At 36.8% G+C, this 15,653-nt stretch overlaps 1 protein-coding gene across 11 annotated transcripts in view; it reads left to right on the plus strand.

The window, feature by feature from the left end:
- The window catches only part of MCTP1 (multiple C2 and transmembrane domain containing 1), a 441,268-nt gene that overhangs the window by 341,503 nt on the left and 84,112 nt on the right, over positions 1-15,653 (plus strand). For all 11 annotated transcript variants that reach the window (XM_059694087.1, XM_059694091.1, XM_059694090.1 and 8 more), the window contains one exon: positions 10,984-11,103. In XM_059694087.1, the coding sequence (XP_059550070.1) occupies positions 10,984-11,103 (120 nt within the window). The remainder of the gene's footprint in view (positions 1-10,983; positions 11,104-15,653) is intronic.

A 15,653-nucleotide genomic window follows, 5' to 3' on the forward strand; every position in this document is an offset into this window, starting at 1 on the left:
ATAAATGAGCTGAGTTATTGTATATGCATTTGATTAAAGGCTGTGCCTTTGAAATCAACCCATTATTTCATTTTTTCTAATCCTAATCATATACTCATTATGTCACCAGAACAGGCATAGATGGTTCTGCTGACATAATTCGTCTAATTAATATAAGGAATCATTTGGTTGAGAATGTACTTTGATTTTATTTTTCTCTAAACACATAAACACCCCCCCACACACACACACCCCAAAACAAAAGTCTTGTCAATTTGGTGTCTGGTTGAAACTACTCTAAAAGCAAGCAGCAGAGGGAACCATGTCAGTTCTCATCCGATATAATAAAAGGCTAATATGCAAATTGACCAAATGGTGGAATGAGCAGTCGCTATGACACGCACTGACCACTAGGGGACAGACGCTCATGTAGGAGCTTCCCCCTGGTGGTCAGAGCACTCCCACAAGGGGAGCACTACTCAGCCAGAAGCTGGTCTCATGGCTGGCGAGCGCAGCAGCAGTGGTGGGAGCCTCTCCCATACATGAGGCAGCGCTAAGGACCCCTCGGGGGATGTCTGACTGCCGGCTTAGGCCCGATCCCCTAAGCCAGCTGGTGGATATCTCCTGAGGGGTCCCGGACTGTGAGAGGGTGAAGGCCGAGCTGCATGAATGTCGTGCACTGGGCCTCTAGTTCTGAGAGAGGAGAAAAGCCACTGTATATGAACATGTATATGAGCATGATAGGCTCCATGGGGCATGACCACAGGAAACAGCAGAACAAGTTGGAGTGATCTAGTGGGTCTCGGGTTGTCACCAATTCCCTGCTGCTGTTTATTTTAGAAAATTGTCCAAGCAAATCAAAGCCTCTCTTCAAGAGAGCAACATGTCAGCCCTAGCTGGTTTTTCTCAGTGGTTAGAGCAACAGACCATGGACCATAGCGTTGCGTGTTCAATTCCCAGTGAAGGACACATACCTGGGTTTCAGGTTTGATCCCCAGCCCCTTCCACTCTCTCTAACAATCAATTTAAAAATATATCCTTGGATGAGGATTAACATCACTGCCACCACCACCCCCAAAAAAGAGAGCAGCGTATCATACTTTAAAATTGCCTTCATAAGTCTATCAAGATATATCATGATATTGGAACTAATCAGGTTAATTTGCCTATCTTCTCTCCCTGTTGAATGGTGGTAGTACAGACTTTAGAACAGGTGGTGATGCCATCTGGCTATTTAAATCAAGGTGAAACCAACCCCTTCCTGAAGGTGCAGTTGTGAAAACTCTAATGATGTGTGGAGCTTGACTTAATCTAGAGGGGAGTAGATGGCAGAGAAGGTTCACCTCCAGTTCTTCTTTAGGCGCATTGTTAAGAAATATTAAACATTAATAGATGGAAAAAGAGAATCTAGTGCAAATGCTTATGAGTGAGCACAGTTTTCCCCTCTAATACTGTTTTACTCTAAATCCTTAAGTCATAATTCATGTCATCATCTAGGAAATATATCTAGCCTTCTTTCTTCTAACTTGTATATATATTCTTTAAGTTAATTGTAGGATTGTCTATGTGAGAAATTGTCAATGTTTCTCAAAGAGGAGTGTTAGCATTTGGACAGGAAAATTTCTCCTTGTAGTGGACTGTTCCATGTGTTTGAGGGTGTTTCATACCCTGGCCCTACTCACTAATTGGCAGTACCTCCTCTTTCACACCATGCATTAGGACAACTAAAACATCCAAACGTATTTCCATGTGCCCTTGGGGAGAGAAATGTCAGCACAGCTTTCAAATGTTTGAAAGTTGGCCCTCTTCCCTTCCTTCTCTCCTTTCTTTCCTTGTACCAAAAGGGTTTAAGAAGGCCATTGATAGGATTAATTCACAATAGCATGTTCATTTGCTTCTTAATATGCTCTTCAATCATGTTTTTCATTTAGGAATTTTACAACCTCCATGATGGCTTTGTCCCACCTATATTTGAGGTCCCAGTTGACATTCTCTAGCTTTCATCTTTAAGGCTAGTCTCATTGGTAGAGGTGAAATCGTTTCCTTTTAAGGATTGATTAATTAATTAGTTAATTAATTAATTAATTAAAAATAACATATTTTTATATATTGCTAGGTAACTTTAAGTTTTTATTTTTTAAAGCATTGTTTGGTTCCCCCAAAAGCAAATACTATGCATTTATTATCTTTCTAATTTGAGGTCTTTCTCACATCAGAGAATATATCTATACCAAATGTTCTCTGTTAGGTTATGCATATATGTATTTTTTCTATATTTCCTCATTCTATTTTGTCCAAAAAAGGTATTTCTTCATTCTATTTTATCTGAAAAAGATATTGTTGAATAATGAAGCAGAGAAACCTCAGAAAGTGAAGATTGGGTGAAAAATGGGTTAATACTGTGAAGGCCTGGGTGTAAATGTGTTAAGAAAAAAAAAATGAATTGAAATTAGGGAGGAAAAAGATTTTCTAAAAGGGCCGTGAAATAATTAATTGTTTTGTAGGAGATGGCCTTTCCATGTAGGCAGAGAATTTTTTCTTCACTTCTTTCTGAAGAGACAGTCAAATAGAGAATCTCATCTCTTAATTAGAAAGAAAAATACTCATCAAACACATCTCATCACTGGAGAGCTAATGATCCACAGCTGTTAGTCTGAAAGGGCAGGCTTTTTCCTGAACAGTAGGAAGTGTTAATCATTTTGGATGAGATTTCTTTTTAAAATATACTGTAGTTTGCAAAAGAATAGGATATTCAATATTCCAACTTAAATGGTTTTTTTGAAGTGCGCTCCCCTAGGGATACTGTCATATGTCGCACCGAATGATCATTGAATGCAGGCGTCCTCCACTGGACTTCAATGAGGCATCAATAGCTGGGACAATGTGAATGGCCGTGCCTGTCTGGGACACTAAAAACCCCAGACTCAAAGAAATAAAAATCATGCCTGTCTTGCACCTACTAAGAAATGTTAAAAAGTCTTAATATTTCAAATTGTTTATGTACTTTGTATATTTACCTGGTTTAAACATGAGTGAGAAGCCTTAGCCCACCTTAATTAGCTTCTGAGTAGAAAAGGTTTTTTGTTTGTTTAGTCTTCATGAGAAAAGGGCTTTTTTTTTTTAATCTGTAAAAATATAATTGGCTCATTCATTTTATAATCTTTGCCTTTACAGCCACCTTGCTAACCCTCTTCCAAACATTTTGGATAGAAGAAAACCCCATTTAATAGAAACTTTGTGAATAGCCAACTTTTGATTATTCAAAGCCAAGTGAGAGAATGAAAAAAAAGGGGGGGGGGAGGAAATTGGCTTCACAAACCTTATTTCAACCATTAGTTTTTGACCTCTTTTCCATACCAAACAAATTTTACACAGGAAGTGGTATTCCATTTCTTTCCACTAATGAAAAAGTAGATATCCCAAAGCAAGATGAAGGAAAAGGAATAGAGGAACAGAAATCTACAAATTGAATAATCAGCTCCTAAATAATTGATACCTCCAGGGCATCGACATTTGCTGTCAAATCCTTCACCTTAGAAGCAGCAGAGCATTGTGGGAAGAGCACACAGGTTGGGAATCAGAAGACCTGGGCCTGCCACTCTGCAGAGGGTCAGCTTCCTCATTTGTAAAATAAAGATAGTCTGCCTTCCCAGCCTTCCTCTCAGGACTTCTTGCCTAAAGTTCATTCTGTGCAATGTGATATATGATACATGATAGGACAAATTATGTTATTTACCTTTCAGTACATTACAGATTTTCCAAAAAGCCATTCTGAGTCATTATGATTTAAATGTAGATTGCTCATAAAGCCTGGCCCAAACAGATAATGAAGGATTGCATTTTGTGATGTTGATGCTAATAGCATTGGCAGGATAACATTAATTTAGATAAAAGGTATGTAGATTTAAAGTGGGAAAAAAATTATAGACAGGAATTGACATTTATAAAACCACTAGTTCAGAACAAGATTCTTTTATATCTAGGGGCATCCGGTTGTTAAAATTTGTTAACATTTAATAACTTAATTGTTTCGACTTCAGAGTTCACAAAATCCACACTGCATGCTAATGCCATTGACTAGTAATAATGAGTTTCTGTAAAGATCTGGGGTTTTTATTAGTAAAAATTTTAACTGCAGCCCCTGTGTTTAACACATATGACATCCTTCCAACAAATTCCTTCCTCCCCCACCACACGCATTCCTCTAAGGAACACCACCCATCCTCTTTAACTGCTCAGAGAACAATTATTATACTGACTTAACTTGTATTATTAGTTCATAAAATCTCTGTAATTTTTCAGAAATAATTTTAAATATGGAAAACATTAAATTGATAGTATTTGCACTTATATAGTACTTTGAGTTAAAATATTTTCACATATATTGCATCACCTCTTTCCTACAGCCAACCTGTGAAGTAAGCAGGGATTATCATCTCCATTTTACAGGTAATAGACTAAAATAGAGGAGGATAACTGACTTGCCCAAGGTCCTATGATGATCAAATAGCAGAAATAAAATTAAAACCATTTTTTCAGGCTTTTGGTCCATACCACATTGTCTCCTTGGAGAAAGAACCTGTATCAGCTAGCTTTTGCTTTATAAAACAAAAACACTCCAAATTAGTAGTTTAAAGGAACTACCATTTATGTTGGGCTGATTCTTTGGGTCAGCAATTTGGACCAAGCTCGGCTGGCATTTCCTCTGTTCTCAGCAGGATTAAGTCCTGAATCTCTAGTCAGCTTCTGGCCAGCGAGGCAGCTTTACTTCTGGATGCTGTCCGGCTCTCACCTGGGGAGATGGAGGTGACTGTGGACATGTCTTTTGTCGTGCAGCAGGCTAGCCTGGGCTCATTGACATGGTGGCTCAAGGTTCTAAGAGTGCAGAGGGCAAGGCGTAGTGAGAAAGTGCTTTTAAGTCTCTGTGTTCATATTTGCTAATTTTCCCTTGGCCCAAACAAGCCATATGCCCAATCCCAGTGTCATTATGGGAGGGCATTACAAAAGGCATGTACTCAGGGGGACATAAACAAATGGGGTCATTATTGCATGCAGTTACCACAAACTAAATATAAAAATACTGAAAATGGCACTCATCACATCATCTTTTCCTGCTGTAGCTGACATGGCATCTTTACCTTAGCTCTTATGGTTGAAACAATCATTATCTATAGATTCTAGGGAGATATAACCAAAGTGATGAGTTGCAAAAGGGGCCCAAAGTTTTATATGTAGTATGAGCCAATATGTTCCTGCTTATCATAACACCTACTGCTCATTGAACATCTTCTAGGTGTTAGGCACTAGGCTAATTCCATCTCAAATCTTCAAAGTCAATGCTATAATTTCCATTTTTTCAGATGATAAACTAAGAGAAATCTAGTGACTTGCCCAAGGTCACCTAGCTAGTGACTAGAGAGCTTGGATGCAGACATGGGCCTGATGCAGACATCCATGCTCTTTCCGCTACACCACGCTGCAGCAGCTCCTGAGAGATCCTGTGGTCAGGGCTGGAAGTCCAAGGCAGATTGACAGAGAGCTTCTAACATCTGGGATAATGGGTAAAACTCTCAGTATCCGTTTTCTAATGAAGGAAGTTATGTGTACTTATTACCATTTGACTAATGTCTCATGAAGATTTTCTGCTGTAGATTTCTAATTGTATGTTATAACAGCTACCTTGTGATTTCTAAAAGAAAACCACCAAATTTTTGGAATAGTTTTAGTCCATGTTGTTGCTGATTACTAGATTTCATTCTTTTTATTGCTGAACAAGGATAACTAATGTAGGGCTAGGTGTTTTATTTGGAATGGGGGCATGAGTTCCATTAAAGTAAAATGTAGGTAGTGCTCTGTTTACTTATTAAAAGGATGGGGAGAGAGAAGAAAGGTGGGAAGAATATGACAGAGAAAGAAAAAATAAACAACGAATGCCATGGTGATGGAGTCAAAGGAAATTAAATACTGTACAAATGAGCAAGAGTCCTTATTACCTAACTTAACAATGAGAAAATTTAGAATCATCAAGTTCTCTTTCCATGTCCCATACAGGCAAAAGGGGGTTCTGAAAGTATTAGGTCAGGATAAATGCTAGGCATTTTATGGTTTTTATCTATTCTATGGATATGTCAGTGATTTTGTTTTATATCTTTGATTTTTTAACCTCATTTTAGCCCATTATATCCAACCCCCCCCATCCACCCACCCATCCAAATCTATGAAAAAGTATAATCAAGGACATCCTGCATTTTCTTGGCCTTCCTGGTTTTCTCTGAGCTGCCCCTTTCTCCTGTGGCCCTAAAAGTTATCTTGGCTTTTTGTAAGAAAGAGGAGAGGATCAATATTAGTGCAGGTGGGGCCCAACGAGAAGAGAAGCTCAGTGTGGAGAGAATTAACTAATCAATGCTCTTCTTTCTCTAAAAGTTCTCTTTGTTAGGAGATCACCCACCCACCCACCCACTACCACGTATGAGAAACACCACTAATACTATAGTGAACGATTGTTTTTTTTCTTAGTGATTCTTAGCAATCTGAGACTAGAGACCATGTCATTTCTTAATTTGAACACCCAGTATTACTTAGCACATAATACGTGTTCAATAAATTCATTTTATTTTTAACATATGAACTTTTGAAGTCTGCAGTTGGATATTCAGAAAGAAAAAATGCCTTTGTATTTAGAACTTATTCAAATACCTTGTATGTATGTATGTATGTATGTATGTATGTATGTATGTATTCATTATGTTTTTATTCCTATCCCACTATCACTTCCCCTTAGGCAACTATAAGCTTGTTTTCTATGTCTATGGGTCTGCTTTTATTTTGTTTTTCAGACCCCACATGAGAGATCCTGCTGTATCTGTCTTTGTCTGACTTTATTTTAGTTAGCATAATACCCTCTAGGTCCGTCCATGTTGTTGCCGATTACTAGATTTCATTCTTTTTATTGCTGAATATTATTCTTCTGTATATGTGTACCACATCTTCTTTGTCCATTCATCAACTGATGGACATCCAAGCTGATTCTACATATCTTGGCTATTACTATTAATGCTGCAATGAATGGGGGTGGGGTGTATGCATCTTTGCAAATTAGTGTGTTTTTTTTTTTTTCTTTAGATGTATACCCGGAAGTGGACTTGTTGGGTCATAAGGCAGCTCTATTTTTAATTTTTTAGGAATATCCACACTGCACTAATGTACAATCTTCTCCCATTCAGTAGGTTGTCTTTTCATTTTGTTAATGGTTTCCTTCACTGTGGAAAACTTTTAGTTTGATTTAGTCTCATTTGTTTATTTTTTTTTTTGTTTTCCTTGCTTGAGGAGAGATATCCAGAAAGACATTGCTAATGTCAGAGTTTGCTGCCTAGGTTTCCTTCTATCGTTTTAGGTTTGACATTTAAATCTTTAATCCATTTCGAATTTATTTTTGTATATAGTGAAAGAAATCAATTTTTTTTTCTTTTTTCTTTTCTTTTTTTTTTTTTTTGCAATTACATGTCCAGTTTTCCCACCACCACTTAGTGAAAAGACTATCTTTATCTCATTGTGTATCCTTGCCTCCTTTGTCATAGATTAATTGACTATGTAAGTGGGGATTTATTTCTGGGCTCTACTCCATTGGTCGGTGTATTTGTTTTTTGCCAATACCATACTATAATGATTATTGTAGTATAGTTGATATCAGGTTGTATGATACCTCCCACTCTGTTCTTCCTCAAGATTTCTTTGGCTATTCGGGGTCTTTTGTGGTTCCATGTATATTTTAGGATTAGTTGTTCTAATTCTGAGAAGAATACCATTGGTGTTTTAATAGGTGTTGCATTGAATCTGTTTATTTCATATAATAAGGACATCTTTAACAATATTAATCTTTCCAATCCATTATCTAGGTATATTCTTCCATTTGGTTGTGTCTTATTTCATTTCTTCTTTGTATCATAGTTTTCAGAGTATACACTTGTTTTTTTAAAAGACATTTTCAACATCATGTGCTCCCTGCTTAGTTGCCTAAACAGTAGATTCTTAAAGAACACACAACAGGGAAAGAAACTATTTTTGCACTGCCAGATCCATAAAACTAATGCAGCTTCTTCCTTTGTCTCCCTCCTATATTTTTCTCCATCCTGAGTTCTAGTGCTCATGTTGTGAGGGCATATCAATAACCTATGGTTTTCATGAGAAGTGCTGTGTCTGTTCTGAGTGCTATATTTTAAGAAAGCTACGGATGTATTGATTTGGATGTGATGAGAAGACATCTGCTATGTAGAATGTCAGAAACCACACTTTGTAACTGGTAGTTGAAGCAACTAGCGATGTTGAGCCTAGAGAAGAAACTAACATGACAAATGTCTTGGTTTCTTATAGGATTATCATATAGAAAGTTTATTCTATGCACATCTAGCCTACATCTAACACCAATACATGGACACTACAAGGAAATTTATTCTGAGCAACAACAGGCCTCTATCATGAATGAGTAGACATTACAAGGGGATATATTCAACAGGTTAACAATTATTAGGATTGGCAATACTTAGCAATGGAATCATATGAGGCCAAAACACACTGAGTCAAGTGACTGTCCCCAGAAAAAGCAACCATGTAGGAAAGACTGTGGTCAGTCCATAATACACAAGACAGTTTTTGCCTGCATTGAAAGGATAGGAGAATCTTTATGTGCCTCAGAGAGAAATTTGTTAGTGGCATTCCAGGTTATAATTCTTTATATATTTTCTTGAATTCACTTGATTTTATACAGTGGCTCTACAGTACCTTTACTAATACAAATAATTAAGAAGACTTATGTTAAATGACTTGGGAAACTCAGGATCCATTTATTCATTAATTCAGCAAACATATTTATTGAGTACCCATTGTGCCTCAAACACTACTGTTCTAGGCTCTGGGGATAAAACTGAGAATGAAAATGTATTAATCCCTACCCATAAGAGCTTATGTTTTAGTGATTACCTAAAATTTATAGATAAATGTGTAAAGAATTAGTATGAATTCTAACCAAAAATAATTTCTCTTTACATGTGTTGATGATGGCCAAATTTGCCTTAATTCACTACCTGAATAAATAATTATCTCTTAAAAATACATTTTAATAGAATCATAGTCATCAATTATAATTATATCATCTTTATAAATATTGTATCAATTTCAAAAATTAAAGGGAAATATTTCCTTCTCTGGAAGTCTTTTTACTTTTCTGGTGAAAGAAAAAATATGGCTCATATTTGATGCATTTTTTTTATTCAGGAACTTGAATCTATAGTTACCATGTAATTCTGTCCAAAATTTATTTCTTGGGTTACTAAAGCATTATTTATGCTTTTGGTGTCTATCTGGCTCATGAATATCAAATAATTCAGTAAAATATATAATTTTCAAAATGTAACATTTGAAAAACCCTGATGGATACAGTAATATCATAAAGTCACTTTAAATATTAGGGAAAGTATGTTAGAGGTGGTTAGATCTATAGAACTCTGTTTAGACATGAAAACAGTGAGGTAGAGTGACTTTCCAAGGCTCAGAACCTGTCTTCTGACCTTTAGGGGTCTGTCCCTCCACCTCTCCACACAGGCTCTTTTTCTCTGCCATTTGAATAGACTGTAGACTTGCTCAGGTTTATTAAGAAGACTGCAAATGGCCTGTGCTGTTGTTCCCGACACTAGTGTTCTCAAAGTAAAGTTCCTACCCCTTCAGGTCTATCAAATACAAGGTGTCTGTGTTACCATCTGGCTCAAGTTCCCAGTTCTACTATGGTGCAGCTAAATCCTAGCAAGCAGATGACTTTCTAGTTTTCACTATTAAAATATGCATTACCTGAGGACCTTAGTCAATAATTAACTTTCTGAGTTTTGTAAGGTATTGATCTCACTACACAATAATGTGTTTTGAGCACTTACTGGATGCTAAGCAGTGTGTTAAATCCTTAAAATGTTTCAGCTCTTTAATTCTGACAACCTCTCAAGTAGATCCTCTTGTCATCCCCGTTTTACAGAGGAAGAAACTAAAGGGAAAATATGCATGGCGCCAAAGGTATAAGGCTAGTTAGCATCAGGAGTAGGATCTGGCTCTCAGCTACCATCTGACTTAACAGGACCTTAATGTAGCAGCAGCTGCCACAGATCCAGAAACATCACTGATCTGTCCAGCATTATAAGAGCCTGGTGGGGATGTGGGAGAGTCACACTATATAGCCAATGCTAGTTATTTGCAACGCAAATGCTCTTAGAATGGTTCCTTCTGCCCATCTAGGTGAGTTCTTAATCTAAGGTGTCTCATAATTTAAAAAAAAAAATCATTTATATACTTAGAGAAGTAGGTAGTTTTACAAGATAATAGAAATAGACATTTAAAAAGTTTCTCTGGCAAAATTATTCTTTTTTTTAAAAGAGCTTTTTGATTTCTATGGTAATGCTGAATGGTAAGCCAACCCTTTTTTTACACTTGTTGGTAGCAGTGCTTTTATTCATAATGTGAAATCTTTGAGGTTCTCTTGTATAGACTTGGTATTTTCATCTGCCTATTATGCTTGTGTCATTGTATTATCCAAGTGAGATTTTTTTTAAAGTCCCTGATATTAAATAGGGATTCTTTCTTTATTATCAAGGCAGCTAGACCAGCTATTTCTTACAATGTAGTCTCATTTTGCTGACTTTTTTTTAACTTTATTTTGTTCAACCTAACAATAATTTCACTGAAGGAGAAAAATTAAAATTGCCTCATTGACAATGTAATGATATCAGTTTTTTCTTCATAGAAATGAAACAAAGTAAAACTCTTACCTGTGACTTTCCAGAGGTCACTTGTGCTTTTAGAAAAATGCCTACCAAGTTTTAAGGCTTTGTTTTCAAGATAAAATTTCCATTCTGAAACATTTTGTTTGTTGTGTGTGTGTGTTTTAAAATGGAGTATTGATAAGAGAGTCCATTTAATGGAATTTAGAGCTGACTCATCTTTTTTTCTCTCTTCTCTCTCCTCCAGCTCTTCCTCTTTGTTGTGTGGAACTTTGAGCTCTACATGATACCGCTGGTGTTGTTGTTACTATTGACATGGAACTACTTCTTGATAATATCAGGGAAAGATAACAGGCAACGTGATACAGTAAGTCTCTATTTTCTTAATTTGTCTGTGCTTTTGTTCTTATTCCTAGTCTCTCTGATAAGATTAACATTGAGTTTGGTTTTACAAACCAGAAATTCTGCCCATAAATACTCAGTTTGGAGAAAAGTTTTTATCAGTTCAGAACTAACAACTCTTTGGTTCTAACACAGTAGAAAATATTCACTATTTCAACATTACTCATCTTGATAGGAACAAAAGTCAGGAGCACACCGAAGGATGAGCTATGATTTTTAACTATAAATGAGTTCTTCCAAATGATTATTTCTTTCATTCTCTTTGTTGTTATTTTTTTGTCTTAATGAATTCTGAATTAAGACATAATATCACAAAATTACTAGTGACCAGACCAAATGAAATGTATTGTATTTAAGGCATTTCTCTGTTGTCTGTCATTGGAATGAAGGAAGGATTGATGATGGTTGTTGGCCTGGAAAAATACATAAAGTACCTAAATTCAATAAACATTCACAGAACTATAGAAAACATACTTCTCTGTGTCAGAGTGTATCAGGATTCCTGCTCAAGGATAAAGAGCTTTCACTTAACTTAGGGAAAGTTATACTGAACCCCTGCCCTCTCTAGCATTTTTGAAAGTTTTTAGGATGTGTGAGACTACCTTCTTTCTCTGGAAAAGAGTTTTAGCTGAGAAGCAGAAGCTAGCCACATAATTATATTTGTTCTTCTGCCAGCCTTCATTCCTCTTAGATTATCTCAGTCGCTATATCCTTAGCAAACATACAACTTCAAAAAGCTTTCTCATATGTAAATGGGGGGGTGCTACTTCTCCAAATAGGACATTTGTAATTTGATAACTCCATAGACAACTATTGACAAGAATTTATAGTTTTGTAAAACATGAGAAAACTTGGTAGTTATATGTCCTCATCAGATTACATAGATTTTTTTTCACTTGCCATCAAGAGTCTCCATTTGATTTATAATCAGGACTTTTTGCCAGCTACTGTGTCCATAATAATGCAGAATAGTTATTTGATCATCAGCTTAATAGCATTATGTGATATCTATATGTATAAAAGCCTTAGCAACCTTTACAACCAGACAACCGGATGACCAGCCAGTAGCTATTATGTGCACTGAACACCAGAGGGCAGATGGTCAATGCAGGAGTTGCCCGCTGGTGGTCAGTGTGCTCCCACAACAAACCTCCTGCATTCCCTTCCCCCTGCCAGCAGGCCCAACCAGGCCCTGATCGCAGGTCAGGTTGAGGGACCCCACCCATGCACAAATTCATGCAGCGGGCCTCTAGTGTTATTATGTTAGCACCATAATGGTTACAACGACATACCTGTGACATAAAATAATTTCCCTTTTAAATAACACAACAAAGCACACTTTAAATTATAACACAAGCAAAACATACTTCCAATGGTAACACAAGCAAAATATACTCTGTAAAATAATTTTCTTTATCAAAATAAATGAAAAATCCTGATGCACAACCATCAAGTACATGGCAAAGTCCAACAGCACCATTGTCTGTATATCTCACTAGATTATAAATGTGAGGGAGGACAGTCTGTTCATCTTTGTACTTGCCACTGTCTCTAGCACGTGTTTTGCAAATTAAAGATGCTCAAAACATTTTTTATAAGGTTTAACAAACTAAATGTGAGGTTGCTAATAGAGATTTTAATGGATAGACAGCATCAACAGACAAGAAGTTATTATTATTGGCAAGGATTTTATGGATATATTTTTAAATCGCACACTGAGAGACAAGCCCCAAATGCCATAAGCATTGGTGTCATGGGGACTCAGATACTTTGTCAATTAATACGGGATGTTTTCTTTAAGAAAATAAGACTGTCTCAGACAATTGCTTTCTTGTCCCATTTATTTCTGGGAGATTGTTGAGGGAGAAGAATAACTACTTTTCATTCAGTTGCCTTGAGACAAATTTGCAAATAAGATTATTTGCAAATAGAAAAAAGTGGTAATTTAGTTTCAGCTTCCTAATCCTATAAGGGGGCATATCTTCAATATGTAGTCATTAGTTTAAGTATTCTTGGTGAAAAATTCAGAAACTATAGACTTTTCTTGTTATTTTCTCTTGAATATACCTGCTCTAGCTGGAAAGGTTCACTTCTAGAAGTGAAATAATAATATATAATGTATCCCCTTGTACTTAAAATTCCCTAAGAATTTTTATAAAGCTATTGAGACGTTATATATTATGTAAGTTTTTTTACTTCCTTTCTTCCCCCAAAAATATAACTCCAAGATAGTATTTGTCAAACCTTTCCTTTTAGGCACATATCTAACAGATTCCCCCTTTAAGCCATGGACGACATTTTATTCCCAGCACAGCCCACTGCGAAACATTGAATAGTCTAACTTTCATGGAATGCCAACTACACCCCATAACTCCCAGTAATTGCCTTTTATTTGCCCCAAACACACATTTCCACATATTCTGTTCTTTCAAGGCACCAGAGCAGCAATCACAGAGTTTCATTCAGCTTCTCATTCACCAGCTCAGTTGAGACCTTATGTAACTCTTAAATCCAATTTGTCTAATTATGTGTTTCTGCCATACCCAGCTGTGCATTTGAGCTGGTTGCTCCTTTTGAAAAGAAACCTGGATTATACTTTGTCGGTTACAGATTTTATACACGTACACGTACACGTACATGTACACGTACACATACACATACACATATACACGCACACATATTCACATATATTCACACATCTGTAAATTAAGGTAAAGTGTTTGTAGGGTTGCCATGCTGTGCTTAAGAGAACCTCCAGCACAATGCATAGCCCTGGTAGAATAGTATTTTGCCCTAAGTCCTTATTGGTATCCCAAAACAATGCAGAATTTTTTCAGCTTGTGTGAAAATTTTAGGGAATGTCTGAAGTGCATTAGTCATACTGTTGGCTTATTCCAAACTATGAAACTTTTTTGGGGGGAGGTGGGAAGGGGTGGGAAGGTGGTAGAGAGAAAGAGAATATGAATTAATTCTAAATGAATTTTCTGTCATGAAAAACAAAATCGTCTGTACATTCAGCTGAGAAAATTCAATTAGGGTGAAAATTGTAAAAATATATAAATCAAAATGACTTTCTGGTTTGTATAGCAAAGAGAGAAAAGGAAATATTTCTTACATAAGAAGTTAAAAAGAGAATAGAGCCCTCCCTTGAGAGAGGAGAATCCAGTCTCAGAGAATGAACGAAATGGGTTAGCCAAGCAGAGAGGGGTCCATTGCACCCCCTATGAGATGGGTATCACTATCACTACTTTACATCCAGGGGAACAGAGTAGAGAGATTAAATACCTTAGCCAAAGGCACACAGTTAGAAAGTGAGAGAGGGAGTGTTAGGACCTGTCAATCTGTGTGATGTGTGCACTGTACTCCTTACCACCAGTCAGTCCCATCTCCTCTTGGGGTTGTGGTTTGGTACATCCTAGGTCTCCCTGGGCACCGTTAGAGCAGGTTTCTCACTGAAGTTACAGAAAAGCACTTACTCTATCTACCTTGAAGCAGACTGATGGAAGGAAAACCCTTATTTCCCTCACTCCACCACCCCATATCCTTCTTACCTCTCGTACAGCGAAACAGAGCAGATATTTGTTAAGCAACTTTTATGTATCAGGTGTTCTACTAAGCCTTTTAGAGACATAACCTCTTTTTTTGTTTGTCTTTCAATTTTATTTTTAAATGTATTTTTTATTTTATTCATCACCATTTATGCCCTATATGCCCTTTCCATCCGGATCTACCACCCACCCTGCAATCACCACACTAGGAGACATCATGTCTTTTTATTCTTTACAATAAGTGTATCAAGTAAATTATTCTAAGTGGTGTTATCCTCATTTTACAAATGAAGAAATCAAAGACGATAAAGAATGAACTCCATAGAGTAAGTGGGGATGCCATGTTCTGAAACCCTGGCTATTCCCATGGTACAGGCTTGGGCATGACTTTCCCAAGGGATCATTTTCTAAGTGTCCAGACCTTTACATGGAATCCCAGGTTTCCTGAAATTCCTTTTTATGAGGTACCCAGTGACCTCTCAAGAACTAGTGCTGGTTATCTGTTTGATCCCAGGTGACCCCAATAGTTTCAAAAACATTCCTGACCTGGAGGACTACCTTCCATCCACCCTGGTGATCATGGGAGGAGTAATTAAAGTTGAATCCTTCACATTAGTAAAGGAAGTCTTTGAATATCTCTGACAAACAAACATTTTTCAACAGCACTTTTAAATTACACTTCAAAGGAACATTCATTTTTAACTGTTATGATATTCTTCCCACATAATCTCAGTTGCCTAATCAATGAAGGCATTAAAACTGAAGAGTAGGGTAGATCAATGAAATCATTTCTGACTCAGGATCTGACTGTGACACAAATTGAGCCAAAGTCTGCTTGCTAAAATACTTAGTAAATACTGGAGGGTTTGCTAGCTCCCTCAAATGCCAGAAACCTTGGTGCTGATTTTCTCTGCTTGAGTATTGTTTTTTGTTGGATCTGTTCCAATTAGGACCAGAGCACTTATCT

Source organism: Myotis daubentonii, chromosome 4 (genome assembly GCF_963259705.1).
Source record: "Myotis daubentonii chromosome 4, mMyoDau2.1, whole genome shotgun sequence".
In the NCBI taxonomy this organism is placed as follows: domain Eukaryota; kingdom Metazoa; phylum Chordata; class Mammalia; order Chiroptera; family Vespertilionidae; genus Myotis; species Myotis daubentonii.